The sequence below is a fragment of the Sus scrofa genome, chromosome 6 (genome assembly GCF_054392235.1).
Source record: "Sus scrofa isolate SSC_HxYL_T2T_F1_AM1 chromosome 6, Sscrofa_HxYL_maternal_Yorkshire_Landrace_v2.0, whole genome shotgun sequence".
NCBI lineage: Eukaryota > Metazoa > Chordata > Mammalia > Artiodactyla > Suidae > Sus > Sus scrofa.
This window is the reverse complement of record NC_139388.1, coordinates 47623491-47646560: the sequence shown is the minus strand read 5'-3', so window position 1 is coordinate 47646560 and position 23070 is coordinate 47623491. Positions and strand designations below refer to the sequence as shown.

The following is a 23070-nucleotide window of genomic DNA, read 5'->3' as shown; positions in this document are numbered from 1 at the left end:
TAAAAAAAAAAAAAAAAGGAAAGACAAGCACCTTCTGAAGAACCCAAATTGGTCTTCCTGGGGCTGTTGTGGACCTGGCTAGATCCTAGCCCAGACCTGGACCCCAGCTGTCAGGGATATGACACCTAAATAGAGACAATTTTGCAAAGAACTAAAGTAGGTGAAAGCAGAACCTCATCACTGGTAACCCTCGTGGTTATCTATACATTTTTCTTGCTTTCTTTTTGTCTTTTTAGGGCCACACTCACGGCATATGAAGTTCCCAGGCTAGGGGTTGAGTTGGAGCTACAGCTGCCAGCCTTCACCACAGCCACAGCAATGCCAGATCTGAGCCACATCTGCGACCTACACCACAGCTCACGGAAGTGCCGGATCCTTTAACTCACTGAGTGAGCCCAGGGATTGAACCCGTGTCCTCATGGATACTAGTCGGGTTCTTTACCTCTGAGCCACGATGGGAACTCCTATACATTAAGGTTTTCTGTATTTTTATACCTGGGTTTTTATTGTTGTGGTGTTTAGCATTATTTCATAATAAGCATTTCCCCATATCACAAGAAACTCTCTGTAAAGCATTCTAGCGGCCACATGCAATCGCCATAATTCCCTTGATGAATCACAAATGTTGCTTATTTAAGGTCTCACAATTTTGCACGCTATGTACAACCCTTTGATCCACATCTTTGTGCATAAATCTCTACCTACTCCCTGAATCTCTATTTCCCTAGGATGAGTTTTTTTAGAAGTAGAATTACTTGGGCATAAGATTGAGCCCTTACAGAAGTTCCTGTCGTGGCTCAGTGGTTAACAAATCTGACTAGGAACCATGGGGTTGTGGGTTCGATCCCTGGCCTTGCTCAGTGGGTTAAGGATCCGGCATTGCTGTGAGCTGTGGTGTAGGTTGCAGACGAGGCTCAGATCCTGCGTTGCTGTGGCTCTGGTGTAGGCCAGTGGCTACAGCTCAGATTAGACCCCTAGCCTGGGAACCTCCATATGCTGCGGGAGCGGCTCAAGAAAAGGCAGAAAGATAAAAAAATAAGATTAAGCCCTTACAGTGGTTTGTCCCACAGTGGCAGGTCTATTTCAGGAGGGAGGTACCTTTGGCATTTTCATCTGGGGGATGGGTACCCTCTCCTCAGAGCCCAGCCCACCACCTGTGTCCCAGCACTGTTGATTCCACGTGGAGAAAAGGGCATCTGGGTTTAACATGCATCACTCCTGAGAGAGGCCCTGCCCATCCCACTGGTGGCCACATGGAGCTCCTGTGCCTACTGACCTTAGAAGATGGAATTGACGAGAGGGAGCAGGTGTTAGAGGCCATCCCCAAGCAGAACCGAGCTCTCCAGACTGTGCTGCAGCCTTGCTTCTCATAAGGTAGACTTAGCTCAGAAGACAGAAGGCTTTCCAGCCCCATTTGCTGTCCAGCCAGTATGGTTTTTGCCTAGTGCCTGGTAGTGTTCTCAGGTGGCTGTCAGGTGAGAATGCTGAATTCTAACCACTTGATGTAGGTCCCCAGAACTCTGTCCCTTTGGAGAAAGAATTCGACCGAGACTGAGAGTATTGAGGCAAATAAGTTTTCATTTAAAGAGAGACTGAGAGGAGTTCCTGTTGTGGCTCAGCAGAAACGAATCTGACTAGTGTCCACGGATGCAGGTTCGATCCCTGGCCTCTCTCAGCTAGTTAAGGATCCAGCATTGCCGTGAGCTGTGGTGTAGGTCGCAGATTTGGCTCAGATATGGCATTGGTGTAGTCCAGCAGCTGCAGCTCCGATTAGATCCCTAGCCTGGGAACTGCCATATGCGGCCAAAAAAAAAAAAAAAAAAGAGAGCGAGGGCGTGAGCAGAAAAAAAGAGAGAATAGGAATGGGAAAACTACAGGCACAGGCAGCGGGTTGGGGGCGGAGCAGACTGTATAAAGGGAGAGAGAGACAGACAGAGAGGAAGAGAGAAACCCTTGCTTTGAAGGTCCTTTAAATCACTCCTAAGAGGGCGGTCCTTCCAGACTTCCTCTGCCCAGTTGTTTTTCTTCATCTGGCTTTGGCCTGACTCAGGCCCTGCCCTCAGGATGGATTTTAGCACAGGGGTATCTGGGAAGTTGAGAGGAAGTGCTGTGGTCGGGCGCCCCTTCTTTCTCTGACCCCAAGGAATCTTTGTGTGAGTGTGTGGTTCCAAGGTCTCCTTCCAGAAAGGGAAAGTGATGATCTCTTTTATCCAAACAGGATGCAGCTTTTATCTTGAAGTCATCTGTCCTCAGAGAACAGATTATAGTTGCTCAGCCCGGGACCCATCCATCTCCTGCTTCAGGCTCCTAGAGAAGCAGAGGGAGAGAGAGATTCAGGGTGTGGAAGAGAGGCGGAGGCACATTTGGAGAGTGAGTGCTACCAGCCTCCACCCTCAGATCTTACAGAGGTGCCGGTGCTTGGCTGGAACAGGCCGAGGCCCCCAGACATCCTGGCCTCCACTTCTGGCTGACTCTGGACCCTGCTCTGCCACTTCCCTCCTCGTGACCTTGGCCACGTTTCCGAACGTCACTGTGCCTCCACTTCCCTGTCTGTGACAGCGGCTAATAATTCTTATTTCCCAGGGGTTGTGGTGAGGGTCAAGGTTATGGGTGTCAAAGCACCAGGCCCAGACCTGTGTGACCAAGCAGCACAGACTCTGCCAGCCACTCACCCTCCACTGCCGCTCACAGGACAAGCAGACCTTCCTCCTCCACATGGCTTTCTCCCCAGTCATCAGCAGGGTGGGCATGGAGCTGGGGTGTGCAATGCCCAGCACCTGGGGCGGGGGGTCATCTCAGACGTGAGAGCCGATGCTGGTCTCCCACTTCCCAGTCTCTCAGCGAGAGGCTCCTCCTTTGCACACAAGGCTCCTGAACCCACCCAGGGCCCCTTATGCCAGCTCTCCAGGGTCCGCACTGCTGTTTGAGGTCTTTGCTTTCTTGGTGATCATTTTTAGCAAGTAGACCCTCATCTTAATGTATTCAGCAGACATCTGACAATTGTGATAACCCTGACGGGTGGTGAGCAGGGCAAATTAGCTAAAAGATGATTGATTTTTTTTATGCGCAATTTTATCTTCAACCTTTCCCAGCAACGTGCTCTACCAGAGTAATAATTTCTTCTCCCAGGTATTTGCCAGTATCGAGATTGCACATCTATTTACGGTTGCCTGGAAGCCCCATAATTACAATACAGTCCAAGTGCCCATTTTCTTTCCTTGACTACAAATAGGGATCAATCGAATTTTAAATGACCGCTCCAGGCTGGCTCCCGATCGTGACCTTTGTAAATGATTAGAGCTCACCACTGTTGCTGTCTGCCCAGAAAGAGTGAGCGGGCAGAGCTTTCTAACTGGCATTTAATCTGGACGCAGGCCAAAGATATTCCAGTGGAAACCGGCCAGGAGCTGCCGGTGGAGAAAGGGCTTGTGGACTTTCTGTCCGCCCCAAGGACACTTCCAAGGCATCCCTCTCACCCCCTTTCCTTTATCCAGGTCCTGGGTTCTAAGGCTGTCTGTGGATGGAGCTGCACTCAGCACCCTTGTGGGCTGAATTCAGAACATCCTTGCAAGTTTTAAACCTGCAGATAAATATCATTTTTTGCCAGAAAGAAGTTTCTCTCTTCTGTATCTTCTTTAAAAAAAAAAAAAAAAAAAAAAAAAAAAAAAGCAGTGAGTTTGATCTCAATGGTCAGCTTTAAGTCGTGAAGCCTGAGAAGGTGTCAGGGTAAACAATTCTTACTGAAGAAGCTGGGTCCAGGCCTTGCCTTGAACTTCCATTTAACGCCCAAGCTGTCTTCAGGGCCAGGGTTCTGATTCAGGCTGGAGCCAGCAGCAGTGTGTTTGAGTAGCCTTGAGGTCCCTGATGGGCTGCCTGAAGGTACACGGCTGAAGCCCAGCTGCAGAGCCTGGAACGTGGGCCTTCTGCCTTTCAGGGGTGGGAGGTGGGGACGGCTGCTTCCCACCCACCTCCTTTGATGGCAATGAAGGGGCCACAGGGAGGTGAGAGAGCCTCAGTGTGGCTGCCAGCCCCACTTCAGTTTCTTGAACAGCAGCTGTTAGGAATGATTTGCTACCTTTGTGGGTGGTCAGGCTGTGTCACTGAAATACACTCTTGTTGGCCTTGACTTTCCAGAGTCTTATTCTAGGCAATAGCAACATGTTTCCTTCTGGGCATTGGTTCTCTGGCTGTCTGCTACTAGCGCTGTCTGCTACTAGCACTTTCTTGGGTTTCTCTGAGAATCCCTTGGCTCAGCCTTGGTGCCCACTAGCTCTCTCGACACCCTCTGTCCCTCTGCAGCCAGGCCAGCCTCCCTGGGACTGACCCTCTCCAGCACCTGCTTATCAGCTGCTACCCACACAATGCCCCAGAGCACCCTCACCATCACCCCCACACCCCCCTAGTCCACCTGCATCCAGACCCCCTGAGCGCTCCAGGCAGCAGGGCTGGCTCCTGCCCAGGACACAGACTGGTTCCCCCAGTCCCCGCCTAAGCACCAGAGTCTATTGTTACAGACCCTGCAGCTTCTTGTCGCACCAGTCCTCAGGGAATCTTGTTTCCCCTACCAGCCCACACAAGACCTCTTTGGCTCTGGGACACCTGAGGAAACCTGGGGGCTGGATAAGCTGAGATGTGTCAGCAAACAAAGCTTGATCCCGTGGTCAACCTCCTAGCATCTCTGCAGTGCAACTGCTAATGGAAATTCTTATTAAAGCACCAGTGTTCCCAGAAGTGAAAGCCATCATTAAGAATTACAATCTAAAGTCATATGAAGGAATTCCCATTCTGGCTCAGGGGAAAGAACTCAACTAGTATCCGTGAGGATGGGGGTTTGATCCCTGGCCTTGCTCAGTGGGTTAAGGATCTGGCGTTGCCGTGAGCTGTGGTATAGGTTGCAGATGCGGCTCGTATCTGGTCTTGCTGTGGCTGTGGAGTAGGCCAGCAGCTGTAGCTCTTATTCGACCCCTAGCTTGGGAACTTCCATATGCCACAAGTGCGTCCCTAAAAAGCAAATAAAATAAACTAAAATCACATGAAAAGTCTCAAACCAACCACTGTGTTATTCTGCTGCAGAAGTCTGTGGAAGGTGACTGCTGAGGCTGTGTTCCCCCATGGGTCGCAAGCATGCCTGTATTCTTAAAAACTTAGAATTTGGGAGTTCCTGCCATGGCTCAGCGGCTAGCATCCATGAGGACATGGGTTTGATCCCTGGCCTCGCTCAGTGGGTTAAGGATCCGGCATTGTCGTGAGTTGGTGTAGGTCGCAGATGTGGCTCGGATCCTGCGTTGCTGTGGCTGTGGTGTATGCTGGTGGCTACAGTTCCGATTCAACCCCTAGCCTGGGAACCTCCATATGCCCTAAAAAGACAAAAAAAGAAAAGAAAAAAGAAAGAAAGAAAAGAAAACTTAGAATTTGGAGGACAAATTTCTCCCTTTGCCACAGATGTGAAAGTGAGCTGGCTTAGCTGAACAAAGGCAAAGAGCCGCATAGCATCAGTAGACTCCAGCCCTTGAAAGGCAACAAGGTGAACTCACCTGAGCTCTTTCTCCAGGTGGGAGGTGAGCACTAGCTTCTCTGTCTCATGCCTACAGGTTTCCTTCCATTTGATCCTTGAAATGCATCAAACCCCAGCACCCTGTGTCTCCTTGGTCCCGCCCCTTTATTTATAGAGCAAGAGCGTGTAATCTTACGGGTTGGGGTTGAAGTCAGAGGGCTTTTCCAGGTGTCGTCACTGGGTTTTAATGTATACGTTCTAGCAGGCCCCAGGAATGTGAACGCAGTGTATTTCACGATATTGCTGTTATGGTACATTCAAGGATTACAGTTTGAAGCAATTGATTTAATTCTCCAGTACCGTGGCAGTCTGGAAGCGTGAGATGTGTTTTGTGTGCCATCAGGATGGGCTCTAAAACGTGTCCTTGGGCTCAGCAGCACATCTGAGCCTGGAGCCAGAAGCTGTGGAACTGCCATCCCGAAGCCCTTGACATCATCAGGCATTAGTCCCAGGTGTGGCTGGGGACGGTGGAGCGTCTTGACTGTGGAAAATGCCTCTACCTCTTTTTTTTTTTTTTTTTTTTTTTTGTGCTTACCTTTTGTTCCCTCCCTAAAGAGCGGCGACTTTGCTGATTTCAGTTTAGTTTATTTTCCCACTATTAACATGTGTACATGTAAGTGTTTTCAAAGATGCTTACATTAGTGTCATGTTTTGCAGATAATGTGTAACAGTAGGATTTAGGTGAGAATCTTTAGTGCAGACTCTATTGCTCCTGGTAACGAAGGAAGTGCATGGCAGTGAGGTATGATAATGGATCTTGCCACAGGCAAATTGTACCTCTTGAATTTCACCTTGGTCTTGGCACATATACCGTTAGGAATTATTCTGATTAGAATAATGGCCTGCATTTTAAAAGTGTCTAATTTGCACTTAAAGTCACGGTCGAACCTTTGTGGGGATGTTACTTTTGCAGTGTTCGGCAGATCCTGCAGACAACCCAAAGGCCAGAGCGAAGGGACAGGAGTCGGCTCTTGGCAGGGACGTTGATCAGTGTCTGTAGATGATGAATGCTTGATTGTGGTGGGGGGTGTGGGGGGGTCGGGGTTGGGTAGTGTTCTAAATTCTTTTCTGAATCCTTATGTTAGGAAATTCAGAAGAGGCAGTACCTAAGTGCCCCCAAGATCCTGGAATAATCTACTTGTGTAGCCAAGTAAATATAGCATAACCTCAAACCCAGACCCATTGGCAGGGGCAACACCAGCAAAGAAAATGGCTTTCGTGAATGAAAATTTAGCTGAAACGGGCAAGGTCAACAGCCGTGGTTTTTTTTTTTTTTAGGACCGCACCCACAGCATGTGGAGATTCCCAGGCGAGGGGTGGAATCAGAGCTACAGCTGCCAGCCTACACCAGAGCCACAGCAACACAGGATCCGAGCCGTGTCTGTGACCTACACCACAGCTCCTGGCAATGCTGGATCCTTAACCCACTGAGTGAGGCTAGGGATCAAAACCCACGTCCTCATGGATACTAGTCAGATTCGTTTCCACTGAGCCACAACAGGAACTCCCTAAACAGCCGTATTTTTCATCCTGTGTTCCAGGAAACACTCATGCTTCAGGAACTGGTGAAAAAGGGCTACAGGATAAAAATGTTTCATCATCGAGGCAGTTTGGGAAGTATTAGGTCAAACCATGTGAGACAGGTTTCTTTCTCTTTTTTTGGCCATGCCCGTGGTATACAGAAGTTCTCAGGCCAGGGATCAAACTCATGCCATAGCGACCTGAGCCACAGCACTAACAGCAACACAGCCAGATCCTCAACCCTCTGTGCCACCAGGGAACTCCCCAGACAAGTTTCTTTACCAGCTTGCACCATGTACCTCCCGCTGCCCCTGTGATCCTGGCTCAAGCCTCCATCCCCACTCACCTGGACAAATGCGGCAGTTTCCACCTGGTACCCTGGCATATTTTTGTCCTCCAGAACCCATTTTCCACACACAGCCAGAGGGGACTTTTTAAAGGGTGATTTGGCATGTCCCCCACCCCTACCTAAAACCTTCTAATGGTTTCCCACCTCACGCAGAATAGACCTCAGCTGTGATGGTGGCCTGAGGCCCGCCCGCCCTTGTCCTGCCTCTCCTCTCCTCTTCTCCACCTCTCCAGTTCCACTCTCCTCCCCAAAGGCTGCAGCCACTCTGGTCTCTTCAGTCCTTGGAACAGCTCAAGTCCTTTTCTGCCTCAGGGCCTTTGCAAGTGCTATTTCTCGGCCTGGAAGATCTTCCCTCTGATCTTCTCCGTTAGCTGGTTAGCTTCTCCCTGTCATTCAGGTCACAGCTCCAAACCACCTTGGGAGAGGTGCTTTTCCCATCACCAGCTCTGTCCCAATGTACTGTTCACATGTGTTATTTTCTTTAGAGCACTCATTGCTCTCTGAAGTTATCTTGGTTATTTACTGTTTTATTATTTCTCCCTGCCTGAAAGTGAATCTCATGAGGATAGATCCGTGTCTTGGTCTGCCCCATTCACACTGACCCCGGGCATCTCGAACCATGCCTGCAGCTTGAAAGTCCTTCCATGAATACCTGCTGAGTCGCAGAATGAACTGTGAGCACGTGTTTGTTAGAACGTGGAAGTAATGGGTGCCGGCCTCAGGCATGCGTTGATATGTGGTGTGAACTTAAACCACATGCAGCTCCTGGCCTGGGTGAAAACCTCACCATTTGAATGTGTTCTGTGTTTGGAAAATTGATTCGAACCCGAGGGCTCAAAGCTGGTTCTGAAAGTCTCGCCTCACATCCCCAAGTCTGGGTATCTCAGGGGTGGGTGTGCGTGTCAGGTACCCTCACCCCGTCCCCAGTCACCTGGTCCTGATTACAGATGCCCTGTGATGCTGTTTTGCTACAGGCACAGTCCTTTTCAGGTGACTCTGTGACCCCACCTCAGTTCCTATCCGTGGGATTTTTCTCCCCCTCCTTCTTCTGTCCCCACTCCTTTAGATGGGAGCTCTCTTTCCACCTAAACAGCCCAAGAGGTATAAGCATCCTTGAGAGGGAGTGCTGGTTGAGCAGGCTGCCTGGCTAGGTACCAGTTTCCACAAGCTGCTGTATCACTGTGCCTGGAAATGTCTTCCAGTTCAAGGCATCCCCCTCATCTGATACACTGTGTCAGCAGGGTTGATGTGGATGACAACAGCAGTATCGGAGCCCGAGGGTTCCCCACCTCGGAGGGGGCCAAAATGACAGCAACCTTCTGGCCAGAGCCTGGACCCCGCTTGTCCGATAATGTGACCTCAGAGGGTTGGCCTCCCACCTCATCCTGGGGACTCCAGCCTGCCTCCTGGGCTCCCACCCTGACGCTGCACACCTGCCCAGGATCTCCTTCCCATCTCTGCCCTCCCCTCCTCAGTCTTGCTGCTCTGGCCTCTCTGGAACCTTCCTCTTTCAGAATTCAGTAGTCATCCTTCCCTAATCAAGGATGGCTGGTCTTGTTCATTCTCCTTGTTTCTTGTTGCCTGTGCCAAGTTCCAGGGCTCCTGGTGGTCCTTCCCACATCCGTCTCCCTGTCATCTGTCTCTTCAGTCTTGCTTGGCTGACTCCCCCACGGCAGCCAGAGAGAGTGTGCTGCATGACGGCTGAAGCCAGACTATTCTGTGAGTCTCTGGAAGGGAAGATAAATCAGCATAGTAAAGAGATTCCCTTCTAGTCACATGCCCTAGGAGCACAATTTTCTAATTGTTTACAACTTCCAGACTATAAAACAGGAACATGGACAGTGCCAGCAAAATCCATGAGGCGGAGTTCCTGTTGTGGCTCAGCAGGTTAAGGACCCAACATAGTGTTTGTGAGGATGCCGGTTCGATCGCTGTCCTGGCTCAGTGGGTTAGGATCTGGCGTTGCTGTGAGCTGCAGGTTGCAGATGCGGCTTGGATCTGGTGTTGTCGTGACTGTGGAGTAGGCAGGCAGCTGCAGCTCTGATTTGACCCCTGGCCCGGGAACTTCCATCCACTGCAGGTGCGGCTGTAAAAACAAACAAACAAAATCCATGAAGCAACCCGTGTTTGACCCTATGGTGTGAAAGTCCTTTTGCTTTTGAGGAATGTGATGGATGAAAGTGTTGATTGGCCAAAAGCCCCTCAGAAGGCTGAAGCAGAGGAAGCAGAAGATAGGAAATGCGAATGTCCTTATTCACCTAAAGGAGCATCTTCAGGGCAGGCCCCAGTGCCCAATGCAGGGGAGATGACTTCAAAAATGCATGTGGTCACGTGTGGGTGGGGCTTTCTGCGACGCGTGCATCTGTAATGATCTCTTTACTGGACCCTGAGAGTGGCCCTGGTCAGAAATAAGAGCAGGGCTTCAGGGTCTTGGGTGGGAGTGTCACACCACTTCCACTTATGTTGCTTTCGCAACTCAAAGCACATGGGACTTCCAGACAAAGGAACCCCTGCTGAAGATGAGTTCACAATCATAAATTACAAACCACCACAAGGGAGAGTCCAACAAACGGAGGGATTGGCATTCTAAGACCTAGAAATAATAGAACCTGAGAGAGATGCTAAAATATGCTTAGAATATTTAGAGATTGTTGAATATGGATCGCTTTACTTTCCTGTAGGTTTGAAGCCAATTATAATTTAAAAGGAGAATCAAGGAGAGCAGTCAACAGTTTAAGTCAAAAAGTAACAAGAATTTTATTTTGAAGTTAGAACCACCACCAGTGTCCCCCTTCCTTCTGTTAAGCCATGCTCTAGAAAGCCAGGTTGCAATCCAGGTCAGCAACCAGAATGGTACATTATAATCTTTATTCCAAACTCCTGAAAACAATAGGGCATATGTCTCAAACAAAAATATGAGAGTTTATTTTTCATGAATAGATAGAACAGGTATGAATTTTCTTTTGCTTAATCAGAGGAAAATGAAGGGACACATATGACTTCACATGCACTTCCATTCTATAGCAGCCAGACACTTAAATTTCCCTGGGATGATGTCCATACACAGAAGTTGCTTGTTGCCATGGATTTCTGCTCTCAATTTTTTTTTCCCCCTTGCCTTTTCCAAGACTTGAGCAAAGCCAGGCTAACTAAGAAATAAGTGAATTATTTTTTGTTTTTTTTTCATGAATTCTTTCCTTCCTGTGGCCCAAGGCCCACTGAACCATCAAAGGGATTTCAATACTAAGGTTAGTAAAGGAGACGGCTCTTTGCTGGACCACGTCTCTCCACGCTTGCCCCCTCACCAGCTAGAACCCTGAGAGCAAGAAGCCCTTGCTGTCATGTATTGGAGCTTTGCAAGGGAACACATTACTTTTCAGACGTCTCCAAGGTACTTCGGACTTAGCATATTTCAACAGAGACCTCAGAAATCTCCTCCTTGGAGAGGGTCCCCTGAGCCAGAAGCCCTGCAGGTCTCCCTGACTCCTCTTCCCATTCATCCTTCCCCCTATCATTCACTCACTCACCCTTTCTTTATATTTTTTGTCTTTTTAGGGCTGCACCCACGGCACATGGAGGTTCCCAGGCTAGGGGTTGAATCGGAACTGTAGCCGCCAGCATACACCACAGCCACAGCAACGCCAGATCTGAGCCACATCTGTGACCTACACCACAGCTCAGGACAATGCCCGATCGTTAACCCACTGAGCAAGGCCAGGGATCGAACCCGTGTCCTCACTCGAACCCGTGTCCTCACAGATGCTAGTCGGGTTCGTTAACTGCTGAGCCACAATGGGAATTCCTCACTTGCCCTTTCAATTGTACTTCTTAGTATATTCCAAGTGGAGGGTGTATTTTTCCCCTGAATAGGTTCAGGGCTGCCTTGGAGGTCGGAAGACCCAGCCCCAGTCCTGGGATTCTTTGCTCAAACCGTACATACATAAAAGGAAAACATTCCTTGCAAAGCTCCAGACTCCCCTGCCAGCTTCGGCAAGCATCCCTTTCCTGGTCCCACCTCCAAGCAAAGCAGTCTGGCAGGGGTACAAAAGTGTGATCTCTCCAGGGACCCTCCTTGGAGTCCCTCCTTTTCTTGGAATCAGATGCAGAGAAACAACAGTGCAGTGGGAAAAAAAAAAAAAAGCCAAAAAATGAGTAATAATTCCAAAGACTTGTTCACTCCTTCTTTTCCCTCAGCTCCCCCTAATCTGAGCAGTCGGATGGATTTCCCTTCTCTTCTCCTACCCCTTTCTTTTGGTGTGGGAATGACACTGCGGATGGGGATAGAAGTGATTCTCAACTCACAAGCAGGAATATTTCTGTCCCCGCCTCTCTCCTGAGAAGATGAACTCCCCTCATGGCTGAAAAGGAGTCAGGAAACAGGAAGGAGAAGCAGCATATCCTTAGGGGAGAAATCACTGGCATCTCTGAAAGAAGAACTTGCATCTTTCTGGGAGGATTAGATCTTGTCTGCCACACTTGCCGTGCTCATTTTCAACTGCAACCCAGTTGAAATTATTATAGTAATAATTATTATTTTCACTTGAGGTGTCCCAAGTGTTGATAATTTGGTTCCACCTCCTTGGGATTTGCAATTAAAAATAGGTCTTCATAGACCTAAATGTAAAATATACAACTATAGAATTCTTGGAAGATAACCTAGGAAAAAATTTTGGTGCCCTCTGGGTTTGATGATGACTTTTTTTTTTTTGTCTTTTTGCCATTTCTAGGGCCGCTCCCGCCGCATGTGGAGATTCCTAGGCTAGGGGTCAAATCAGAGCTGTAGCCGCCAGCCTACGCCAGAGCCACAGCAACGTGGGATCCCAGCCGTGTCTGCGACCTACACCACAGCTCACAGCAATGCCGGATCTTTAACCCACTGAGCAAGCTCAGGGATCCAACCCTCAACCTAATGGTTCCTAGTCGGATTCATTTCCGCTGCACCACAATGGGAACTCCTTGGTGCTATATCTTAAAAAGTCATCATCGGAGTTCCTATTGTGGCTCAGTGGTTAACGAATCCGACTAGGAACCATGAGGTTTCAGGTTCAATCCCTGGCCTCGCTCAGTGGGTTAAGGATCTAGCATTGCCACAAGCTGTGCTGTAGGTTGCAAATGCAGCTTGGATCTGGCATTGCTGTGGCTGTGGCAGAGGCCGGCAGCTGTAGCTCTGATTAGACCCCTAGCCTGGAGAACCTCCGTATGCAGGGAGTTTGGCCCTAAAAAAAAAAAAAAAAAAAAAGATATAGCACCAAAAGCACGACCCATGAAAGAAAGAATTGATAAGTTGGAAATCATTAAAATTAAAACCTTCTCTGTTCTGTGAAAGACATTGTTAGGAGAATGATAAAACAAAAACAAACCACAGACTAGAAAATCTTTGCAAAACACGTAAAATATACAAGCAACTCTTTAAAATCAACAATAAAGAAATAGGAATTCCTGTTGTGGACTAGTATTCATGAGGATTCAGGTTTGATCCCTGGCCTTTCTCAGTGGGTTAAGGATCCAGAGTTGCCACAAACTGCGCCGTCTTCGTAGGCTGGCAACTGCAGCTCTGATTAGACTCCTAGCCTGGGAACTTCCATATGCCCCAGATGAATCCCCCCCCAAAAAAACCCCAAAAAACGAACAAGATAAAATAGGGAAATAAACAACCCAATTTAAAAATGGACATAAGTTCCCAGGTGGCACAGTGGGTTAAGGATCCAGCGTTGTCACTGCTGTGGTTTGGGTTGCTGCTGTGGCATGAGTTCAATCCCTGGCCTCAGAACTTCTGCATACCATGGGTGTGACCAAAAACAGAAGCAAAAAAACAGTCAAAAGATCTTACCAGACACCTCACCAAAAAATAGCAAAAGAATATCTGAAAATATGTTCACCAGGGAATTGCAAACGAAACCACTACATCTACTAAATATCTACTGTGTAGACACCACTCTACACCTATTAGAATGGCTAGGATCTAAAATGCTGACAATGCCAGATGCTGGTGAGGGTGTGGAGCAACGGGAACTCTCCTCCACTGCTGGCGGGAATGCAAAATGTACGTACAGCTTCTTACAAAACTAAACATACTCTTACATAGGATTCAGCAGTTATTCTGCTTGGTATTTATTCAAATGAATTGAAAATTTATGTCCACCCACGAATGTTTACAGCAGCTTTATTCATAATTGCCAAAACTTGGAACCAACCAAGATACTCTTCAATGGGTGGCTGGATAAACAAACTGTGGAGCATCCATGCCATGGAATTTGCACAGCTCTACAAAGAAATAAGCCAGGGAGCTGTGAAAAGACATGGAAGAAACTTAAATATCTATTTCTAAGGGAAAGACGATAATCTAAAAAGGTTACTTTATAATTCCAACGCTATGATGTTTTGGAAAAGACAAAACTAGGAAAAAGGAAAAAGACTGGTGATTTTCGGGGTTCAGGGGAAGAACAGGTGGGGAAGGAATGATTGGTTTAGAGTACAGGGGTTTTGTAGGGCAGTGGAACTGTTCTATATGATACTATAATGGTGGAGACGTGTGACAACCTGTAGAAGGAGCGAAACTTAAAGTACACGACAAGACTATTACTAGTTAATAATAACGTGGCAATCTTGGCTTCTCCGTTATAATAAATGCACCACACAAATGCCATGTGAATAGGAGAAACTTCGTGGGAGAGAGGGCATGTAACGAGAGCTCTCTATACTTTCTACTCACGTTTCCTTAAAAAAAATTTTTTTTATTAAAATACAATTGATTTATAACATTGTGCTCATTTCTGCTGTATAGCAAAGTGACTCGGTCGTACATCTATATACATTCTTTTTAACATACGCTTTTCCATCATGGTCTGTGCCAGGAGATTGGATATGGTTTCCTGTGCTGTACAGTAGGACCTGGTTGTTTCTCCTTTTTAAATGTAATAGTTTATATCTATTAACCCCAAACTTCCAGTCCATCCCACTCCCTCCCCCTCCCCCTTGGCAACTGTAGATCTGTGGTTTTCTTTTTTTTTTTTTTTTTTTTTTTTGTCTTTTTGTCTTTTTGTTGTTGTTGTTGTTGTTGTTGCTATTTCTTGGGCCGCTCCCTCGGCATATGGAGGTTCCCAGGCTAGGGGTTGAATCGGAGCTGTAGCCACCGGCCTACGCCAGAGCCACAGCAACGCGGGATCCGAGCCGCGTCTGCAACCTACACCACAGCTCACGGCAACGCCGGATCGTTAACCCGCCGAGCAAGGGCAGGGACCCACCGAGCAAGGGCAGGGACCGGATCGTTAACCCACCGAGCAAGGGCAGGGACCGAACCCGCAACCTCATGGTTCCTAGTCGGATTCGTTAACCACTGCGCCACGACGGGAACTCCCAGGCTGCAAATTGAACCTACACTTCCATAGTGATCTGAGCTGCTGCAGTCGGATTCTTAACCCTCTGCACCAGTGTAAACTCCTAAATAAAAAAAAAATTTCTCTAGGTTAGTATATTATATTTCTTGTATAATCACATTATAACAAGTTGGTCTTGTTATAAAAATGGCCCTTTGATTTTTACAGCAAATGGATTACATTTCATAAATGAGTATTAGTAATTGCATAGCGATTAGTCTCACTTACCGTCTTTAAAACTGGGAGCTCAGCAATTCCTTCCTGGTACTATAAACAAATGACAAAAGGTTGGCCACTTACTCCATTTTATTTTAATTTTTTTTAGTTCAGAGATTATTTTATTACTTTGAAAGCCAACAACATTGATCCATTGTCACATTTCTGTTCTTTTATTATTTTTTTCTTTTTTCTTTTTGGCTGTGCCCACCGCATAAAGGAGTTCCCAGACTAGGGATTGAACCCATGCCACAGCTGTAACCAGAGCCATAGCAGTGACAACACTGGACTCCTTGCTTGATGAGCCACCAGCCACATTTCTTTTTTCTTTCTTTCTTTCTTTTCCTCTTTTTTTTTTTTTTTTTTTTTTTTTAGGGCCATGCCCGAGGCATGTAGAAGTTCCCAGGCTAGGGGTCCAATTGGAGCTGCAGCCACCAGCCTGTGCCACAGCCACAGCAACGCCGGATCCTTAACCCACTGAGCGAGGCCAGGGATCGAATCCATAGCCTCATGGATGCTAGACGGGTTTGTTAACCGCTGAGCCATGACGGGAACTCCCACTGCCACATTTCTTGAACCAAGTTTAAAGAACAGCCTTTTCAGAGATGATTATGTGAAGCAGCAAGTAAGTGCAAAAGTCTTGGGGAAAATATGTAAGGGGGACATCAACCTTAAAGTCTCCTTCTGAAGCATTCAGAAAGCATGTTTCCAGGCAATGCCCAGGTCTTGAGGGATTGCTTCAGGGAAACTCACCCATATTTTTGCATGGCCAATTCCTTTTTGTTTCTAAGCAGTATCCAATTGAATGGATTTACCATCGTTTATCCTTTCACTTATTGAAGAACATCTTGGTTGCTTCCAGTTTGGAGTAATTACGAATAAATTTACTATAAATATCATGGACAGGCTTTTGTATGAACATAGTTTTCAAATCAGTTGGATAAATATCTAGGAGTCTAACTGGGTCATATGGTAAGACTATATTACACTTTGTAAGGAACTTCTGGAGTTCCCGTCGTGGCTCATCAGATAAGGACTTGATGTTGTCTCTGTGAGGATACAAGTTCTATCCCTGGCCTCCATTAGTGGGTGTAGGTCACTGGTATGGCTTGGATCCGTATGGTATTTGGTGTGGCTGTGGCATAGGCTGCAGCTGCAGCTCCAATTCAACTCCTGCCCTGGGAACTTCTATATGTTGCTGGTATGACCATAAGAAAAAGAAAGAGAAAGAGAGAGAGAGAGAGAGAGAGAGAGAGAGAAAGAAAAAGAGAAAGAAAGAAAGGAAGAAGGAAGGAAAGAAGGAAGGAAGGAAAGAAGGAAAGAGTTCTCTTTGTGGCTCAGCGGAATTGAATCTGAGTAGCATCCATGAGGACTCAGGTTTGATCTCTGGCCTCGCTCAGTGGGTTAAGGATTTGGCATTGTCCTGAGCTGTGGTGTAGGTCACAGACATGGCTTGAATCTGGTGTTGCTGTGGCTGTGGTGTAGGCCAGTGGCTACAGCTCTGATTTGACCCCTAGCCTGGGAACCTCCATATGGTGTGGGTGCAGCCCTAAAAAGACAAAAAAGAAAAAAAAAAAGAAAGAAAAAAAGACAAAAGAAAGAAGGAAAGAAACTGCCAAACTATATCCCAAAGTGGCTGCACCATTTTGCATTCCCACCAGCAATGTAAGTTCCTGTTGCTTCACATTTTCTCACCAGAAATTGGTACTGTCAGTTTTTTGGATTTTAGCCACTCTAATATGTGTAGCGATATTGCATTGCTATTTTAATTTGCATTTCCCTAATGACAAATGATGTTAAATATCTTTTCATATGCTTATCTGCCATCTATATATCTTCTATAGATAATCCTTTTTTTTTTTTTGTCTTTTGTCTTTTTAGGGCTGCACCCACAGCATATGGAGGTTCCCAGGCTAGGGTCTAATCGGAACTATAGCCACAGCAATGCGGAATGTGAGCCGCGTCTGCGACCTTTACCACAGCTCACGGCAATGCCAGATCCTTAACCCACTGAGCGAGGCCAGGAATCCAACCCTCAACCTCATGGTTACTAGTAGGGTTTGTTAACCACTGAGCCATGATGGTTACTCCAGAACTTCCCCATTCTTAAACAGTAGGAGAGTAAGTTGCTGGCTTGATGCCTTGTCACCCCCCTAAACCTAAAAACGTGTATTTCCTACAAAAACATAACTAAAATTTTGGGAAACTAACATCGATACATTACTGGGAGTTCCTGTTATGACGCAGTGGAAACGAATCTGACTAGCATCCATGAGGATGCAGGTTCGATCCCTGGCCTTGCTCAGTGGGTTAAGGATCCGGCATTGTCGTGAGCTGTGGTGTAGGTCGCAGACATGGCTTGAATCTGGTATTGCTGTGGCTCTGGCGTAGGCCGGCAGCTACGGCTCCAATTGGACCCCTAGCCTGGGAACTTCCGTGTGCCACAAGTACAGCCCTAAAAAGCAAAAAAAAAAAAAAAAAAAAAAAAAGAGAGAGAGAAAGAGAGAGATACATGACTAACATCTACTTCTCAGACTTCATTCGAGTTTCACCAGTTGTTTCAGTGCCATCCTTAATAGCAGAAGGAATGGGGCTAGAATCACATGATGCATTTAATTGTCACACCTGTGTGATTTCTCCTTCAATCTGGAACTGTTACTCAGTCTTTCCTTGACTTTCATGACCTTGATAGCTTTGAAGGTTCCAGGCCAGTTAGTTTGTAACTATCCCTCAGTTTGTTTTGACTGATAGCCCCTCATGTTTAGATTCAGGTTGTGTGTTTTGGGGCAGGAAGATCACAGGGGCTGCTCTTCTAGGTGCATCTTATCAGGTGGCCCTTGATTTCAGTTTGTCCTCTTATGGATAATGCTAACTTGATTAAGGTGTCTGTATCTGCCATGCCTCTTTACTACAAAATAACTCTTTATACCTTTGTAATTAATAAACATTTCGTGGGAGAGGCGCTTTGAAACCAAGTATCTTGTTCCTCATCAAACCTCCTCCTAGTAATTCTAGCATCTATTGATGATTCTTGGGTGAATTATTCTGCCGGTTGTGCAGTGACGCTTTTCTCACCCCATAGTTCCTTATACTGTTGGGATTCTGCCATAGAGAAGCAGTCTACCACTCTCCCCGTGTATTCGTGTATATCAGCATGGACTCATGGAGTTCTCTTTTATTTATTGAATCATAATTGCCCCAGATTTGGCCAGTAGAGTCTCCTTCTGTGTCTGTTTGATGTGTCCATATCACTCTTTGGGAACTTCCTTATTTTCTGGCCCAATAAGATGTCCTAGGCTCGTCTTATACTTTCCAGGCTCTGCCCTTTTAGTGAAGAGTGATATTTAGAAAGCAAGGTCTGGCCACTAGGGGAACTCATGGCTTTGGGGATGTCATTGCTCCCAAGGACACTCAGTGAACAGAGATATACATGCAAACATACACATGTGTATGTAATACACATACATTTACATCTGCATTTATTTATTTATTTATTTTGCTTTTTAGGGCCGCACCCATGGGATATTTCCCAGGCTAGGAGTCAGACCGGAGCTGTAGCTGCCAGCCTACACCACAGCCACAGTAACACAGGATCTGAGCCGAGTCTTTGACCTAAACACAGCTTACGGCAACATTGGATCCTCAGCCCACTGAGCGAGGGCAGGGATTGAACCTGCATCCTCATGGATGCAAGTCAGATTTGTTAACTACTGAGCCACGACGGGGACTCCTGCCTTTATTTTTATATCTATTATGTATATTGAAAACCATGTACACCATGAATTTGCACTGATAACTCCAGTTTTCAGCTACTCCTAAGGGGTCCTATGTTTGCTAGGGTTACCTTAGCAAAATACAACAGACTGGGTGGCTTAAACAATAGATATCTAATTTCTCACCGTTATGGAGGCATGAAGATGTACCAGTATCCTCATCGTAACATGCTTAGGTGTTTACTGTACAATTCTTTGACATTTTTTACAAATAGAATGTTGGTAAGGGAGGAAAGAGTAGGAATCACTGTGAATAATAGAAAAAGTGTTAGGTAGCATTTATCATGTATTCAACATGCTGGGCCCTGTGCCAAGGACTTTTATAATCACCTCACTTGATTTTCTCAACATATTGTTATTTTTCTGGTGCTATTATTTTCTCCTTTTTTTTTTTTTTTTTTTTTTGCCTTTTTCTTAGGACCGCACCTGTGGCATATGGAGGTTCCCAGGCTAGGAGTCAAATCAGAGCTGCAGTTGCCAGCCTACACCACAGCCACAGTAACATGGGATATGAGCCACATCTGCGACCTACACCACAGCTCAGAGCAACGCCAGATCCTTAACCCACTGAGCAAGGCCAGGGACTGAACCTGCATCCTCATGGTTATTAGATGGGTTCATTTCCGCTGAGCCACAACAGGAACTCCTATTTTCTCCACCTTACAGATAAGAAATCCAAGGCTCTGAAAGGCCTAGTCACTTATCTAAGGTAACAGCACTTGTAAATAGAGGCAGGACTCCAATTCAGGTATATGTCATTCCATAATTGATGCTCTTACCTCTCTCAGATCTAGAGCACCAGGATTCCTGTCCAATCTCCATCCATTTCTTTGATAAAAACAGAAACTTAAGACCCAATAAATGACTTCTAACGACTCTTTGATTTTTACACTTCTCTAGTATGGGACTGCATTATTATTTTTTTTGTTTGTTTTTTTAGGCCTATACCCACGGTATATGGAAGTTCCCAGCCTAGGGGTTGAATTGGAGCTGCAGCTGCTGGCCCAAGACACAGCAATGCCAGATCCGAGCTGTGTCTGCCACCTACACCACAGCTCACAGCAACACCGGATTCTTAACCCACTGAGTGAGATCAGGGATCAAACCTACAACCTCATGGATACTAATGGGGTTCGTTTCTCCTGAGCCACAACCAGAACTCCATGGGATTGCATTTTTTTATAGAAGGAAAAAATAAAGTTCCTGTATAAATTCTCTTCCTTCAGGGTTGGGATTGTCTCCCTCCCAGCAATCTTGGCGGTTGTACATTCTTTTCCAGGAGCTAAGAAAACTGGTGGCAGTTGTCATGTTTACTGTCTTCACTTGGTCTTGCTGTGCTCTGAAGGTAGGGCAGGCTCTTTTCATGCACGGGAACACTGTGAGGCTCAGAGACTTTAAATAAATTCCGGGACAAGGACAGATCTGGCGCTCAGGTCTGATGCTTCCTGTTGTGAGTCTGAGACTTTGGACTTGCTTTTTTCTTAACTTGGTCTCCAAACTGGTTACTGTCTAAGTTGAACCTGGAAATTTTTTTAAATGAAATTTATTTATTTTTGTTTGTTTTTCATTTGTAATGATTTTTATTTTTTCCATTATAGCTGATTTACAGTGTTCTGTCAATATTCTACTGTACAGAGGTGACCCAGTCACACATACATATATAAATTATTTTTCTCACATTATCATGCTCCATCATAAGTGACTAGACATAGTTCCCAGTGCTATTCAGCAGGATCTCATTGCTTATCCATTCCAAAGACAATAGTTTGCATCTACTAACCCCAAATGCCCAGTTCATCCCACTCCTTCCCCCTCCCCCTTGGCAACCACAAGTCTGTTCTCCAAGTCCCTGCATTTCTTTCCTGTGGAAAGGTTCATTTGTGCCTTATATTAGATTCCAGATATAAGTGATATCATATGGTATTTGTTTTTCTGACTTACTTCACTTAGTATGAGAGTCTCTAGTTCCATCCATGTTGCTGCACATGGCATTATTTTGTTCTTTTTATGGCTGAGTAGTATTCCATTGTGTATATATATACCACATCTTCTTAATCCATTCATCTGTCAAAGGACATTTGGGTTGCTTCCATGTCTTGGCTATTGTGAATAGTGCTGCCATGAACGTGCGGGTGAATGTGTCTTTTTCCAGGAAAGTTTTGTCTGGATATATGCCCAAGAGTGGGATCGCTGGGTCATATGGTAGTTCTATGTTTAGTTTTCTGAGTTACCTCCATACTGTTTTCCATAGTGATTGTACCAATTTACATTCCTACCAACAGTGCAGGAGGGTTCCGTTTTCTCCACACCCTCTCTAGCATTTGTTATCGGTGGACTCAAACCTGGAAATTAAGCACCACTTGCTCTCTGAGGCCTTTGGTTACATTTTCCCCATTTGCGCTTCTCGCCTAGCATAAATTTCCAAAGAGCTTTTGATCAGCGAGCAGATTTGAGCCAGTTGTGGAGTTGGGTTCTTCGTCACCGGTGCACCTTCCCAGAAAGGGCGCTTTTCTGGCTGGGTTTACGCAGAGGGCCTGTAAAACGTCTGGATGCTCCCATCCTGTGTTTCGTTGCGGCACTAGGGGTGCCCAGCAGGAAGGGGCCCATGTTCTGCACAGATGAAGTAGGCAGTGCTTGGTCTGCGCTCAGCAGGACTGCAGACTGGGCAGGGCCGGCCTCTTCTTGCCCTGACTCCACCAAGGACTGACCCGATGATCTGAGCCGCTAACCCCGGAGACCCCCGCGGGTTCCGGCAGCCTTCAGACCCGCCCTTTCTCAGCCGGGCCCTCCTTTTGGGCCTCGGGAAAAGCCTGGGTTCCTCCCTCCACACAGCTCAGCAAGAGCGCCCTATTTGGAGGCCGAGGCCCAAGGAGGTGGAGTGACTGGGCCAGCGCGCCACTCAATCCCCAGCCCTACCCGGGGATCAGAAGCACGGTGCTGGCGGCCCATGCTGGGCGGGCGGGGCTGGGGTCGTCGAGGGGCGTGCCCGCGGGCTTTCGCCGGCACAGCCGCCATCCGAAGTCGCTGTCTCCGCCTGGGGTCGTCTGAGCACTGCGGCTTAGAAGGCTGCTCTGCACAACGTGGGGGAAGGGGCAGAGGCCGCTGCGCCGCGGCTCCCCGCATCGCAGTCGGTCTCCCCTCCCCCCCATTGAAGCTCCGTCGAGTCCGAGCCCGCGGGCGGGAGGCAGAGGCCAGGTATGGCCTGGGGGTTGCGACCGGCGTGGGAGGGGATGACCCCGGGGCTGCCCAGCTGCGAGCCAGCGTTTCCTCGAATCCGGCAGGGCTGCGCGGGGGTCGGGAGACCCGGAGGGCCTGCGAGGGAGGAGGGGGGTCAAGTCTGTTTCCGTCCGGCCTCAGCCTGCTCCGGCTGAAACGAGTCTTTCCGGTGGGGCTGCCCAGCCTCCCGGAACCCGCCCAGAGACGTGCAGGACCCGCCCGGGCCGAGGGCGAGAGCAGGCTGGAGGGTGGAACCGCTGAAGAGGCGGAGAGCAGGGTCCTGAGTTCCAGCCCTGCCTGCGAGCTCCCGGGCCCCCTCTTTCCGATCCAGTGGGTCTTCAGGGGCACCCTGACCGAGGGTTTTGGAAAAGCTTCCCGGGTGATTCTGCGAATTAAGGCTCCGATCTAACCTTACTACTTTACAGCTGGGGAAACCGAGGCACAGACTGTACCAAGGCGCACCAGGTGTTAGCACACTACGAAGAAGCCAAGTGAAAGCCTATGAGGAGCGACCCGTCCGAGGCCAGGATTTTCCCCAGGGCCTGGGTCCTGGGGATCGGGGTTAGATGAAAGGGTCCTGGGATTCCGGAAGGCCTGAGCGCCCGCTGCCCCGACAGCTTCGCGGGGTGGATTCAGCTGGATCACCGCGAGGGTCCCCGATCTCACGAAATTAATCGAGGAGTAAAGATTACATTTAACCTCTGCAGACAGCAAGACAGGGACCACTCTCCCTCCCAGCCTGGCGCCAGCTTGAACCCGAGGGCATGTCAACAGGAGCCAGGAACTGGAGGCGAAGCATCTTTCATTTCCTCTGCGGCGGTGGAACAAGTGAGGTCTCTGATTGCTAGGGTCTGGTTTTTCAAAATCACAGCTTGTGGAGACCCAAAGGGGTTGGGGGGTACCCTGGAATATTCTTTTATCTGCTCAACCTTGAGTCAGACTTGCAATCAGCATTTGATCAGGAAACTTGGTCAGTTTCTCAAAATGCAAAATCAATCACAGATTTTACTTTTTTCCTTGGCATTTCCTTGGGATAGTCTCTGTTCTGGGAGTGAACGATTATAA

General features: G+C 47.5%; 1 protein-coding gene across 28 annotated transcripts in view; it reads left to right on the top strand.

The window, feature by feature from the left end:
- LOC100623157 (uncharacterized) overlaps positions 1–23070 on the top strand; it is a 247612-nt gene that overhangs the window by 188768 nt on the left and 35774 nt on the right. For 5 of the 28 annotated variants that reach the window (XR_014806006.1, XM_084960414.1, XM_084960415.1 and 2 more), the window contains exon 1: positions 21589–21984. The exons of 9 other annotated variants lie outside the window; for them this stretch is intronic. Coding sequence is in view for 6 of the 19 variants with exons in the window: in XM_084960414.1 (XP_084816540.1) it covers positions 21737–21984 (248 nt within the window). In the remaining 13 variants the exon portion in view is untranslated. Of the gene's footprint in view, positions 1–21588; positions 21985–22430; positions 22839–23070 lie in introns of those variants that run through there. 14 more of the 28 variants (XR_014806007.1, XR_014806010.1, XR_014806013.1 and 11 more) reach the window with 7 other exon arrangements.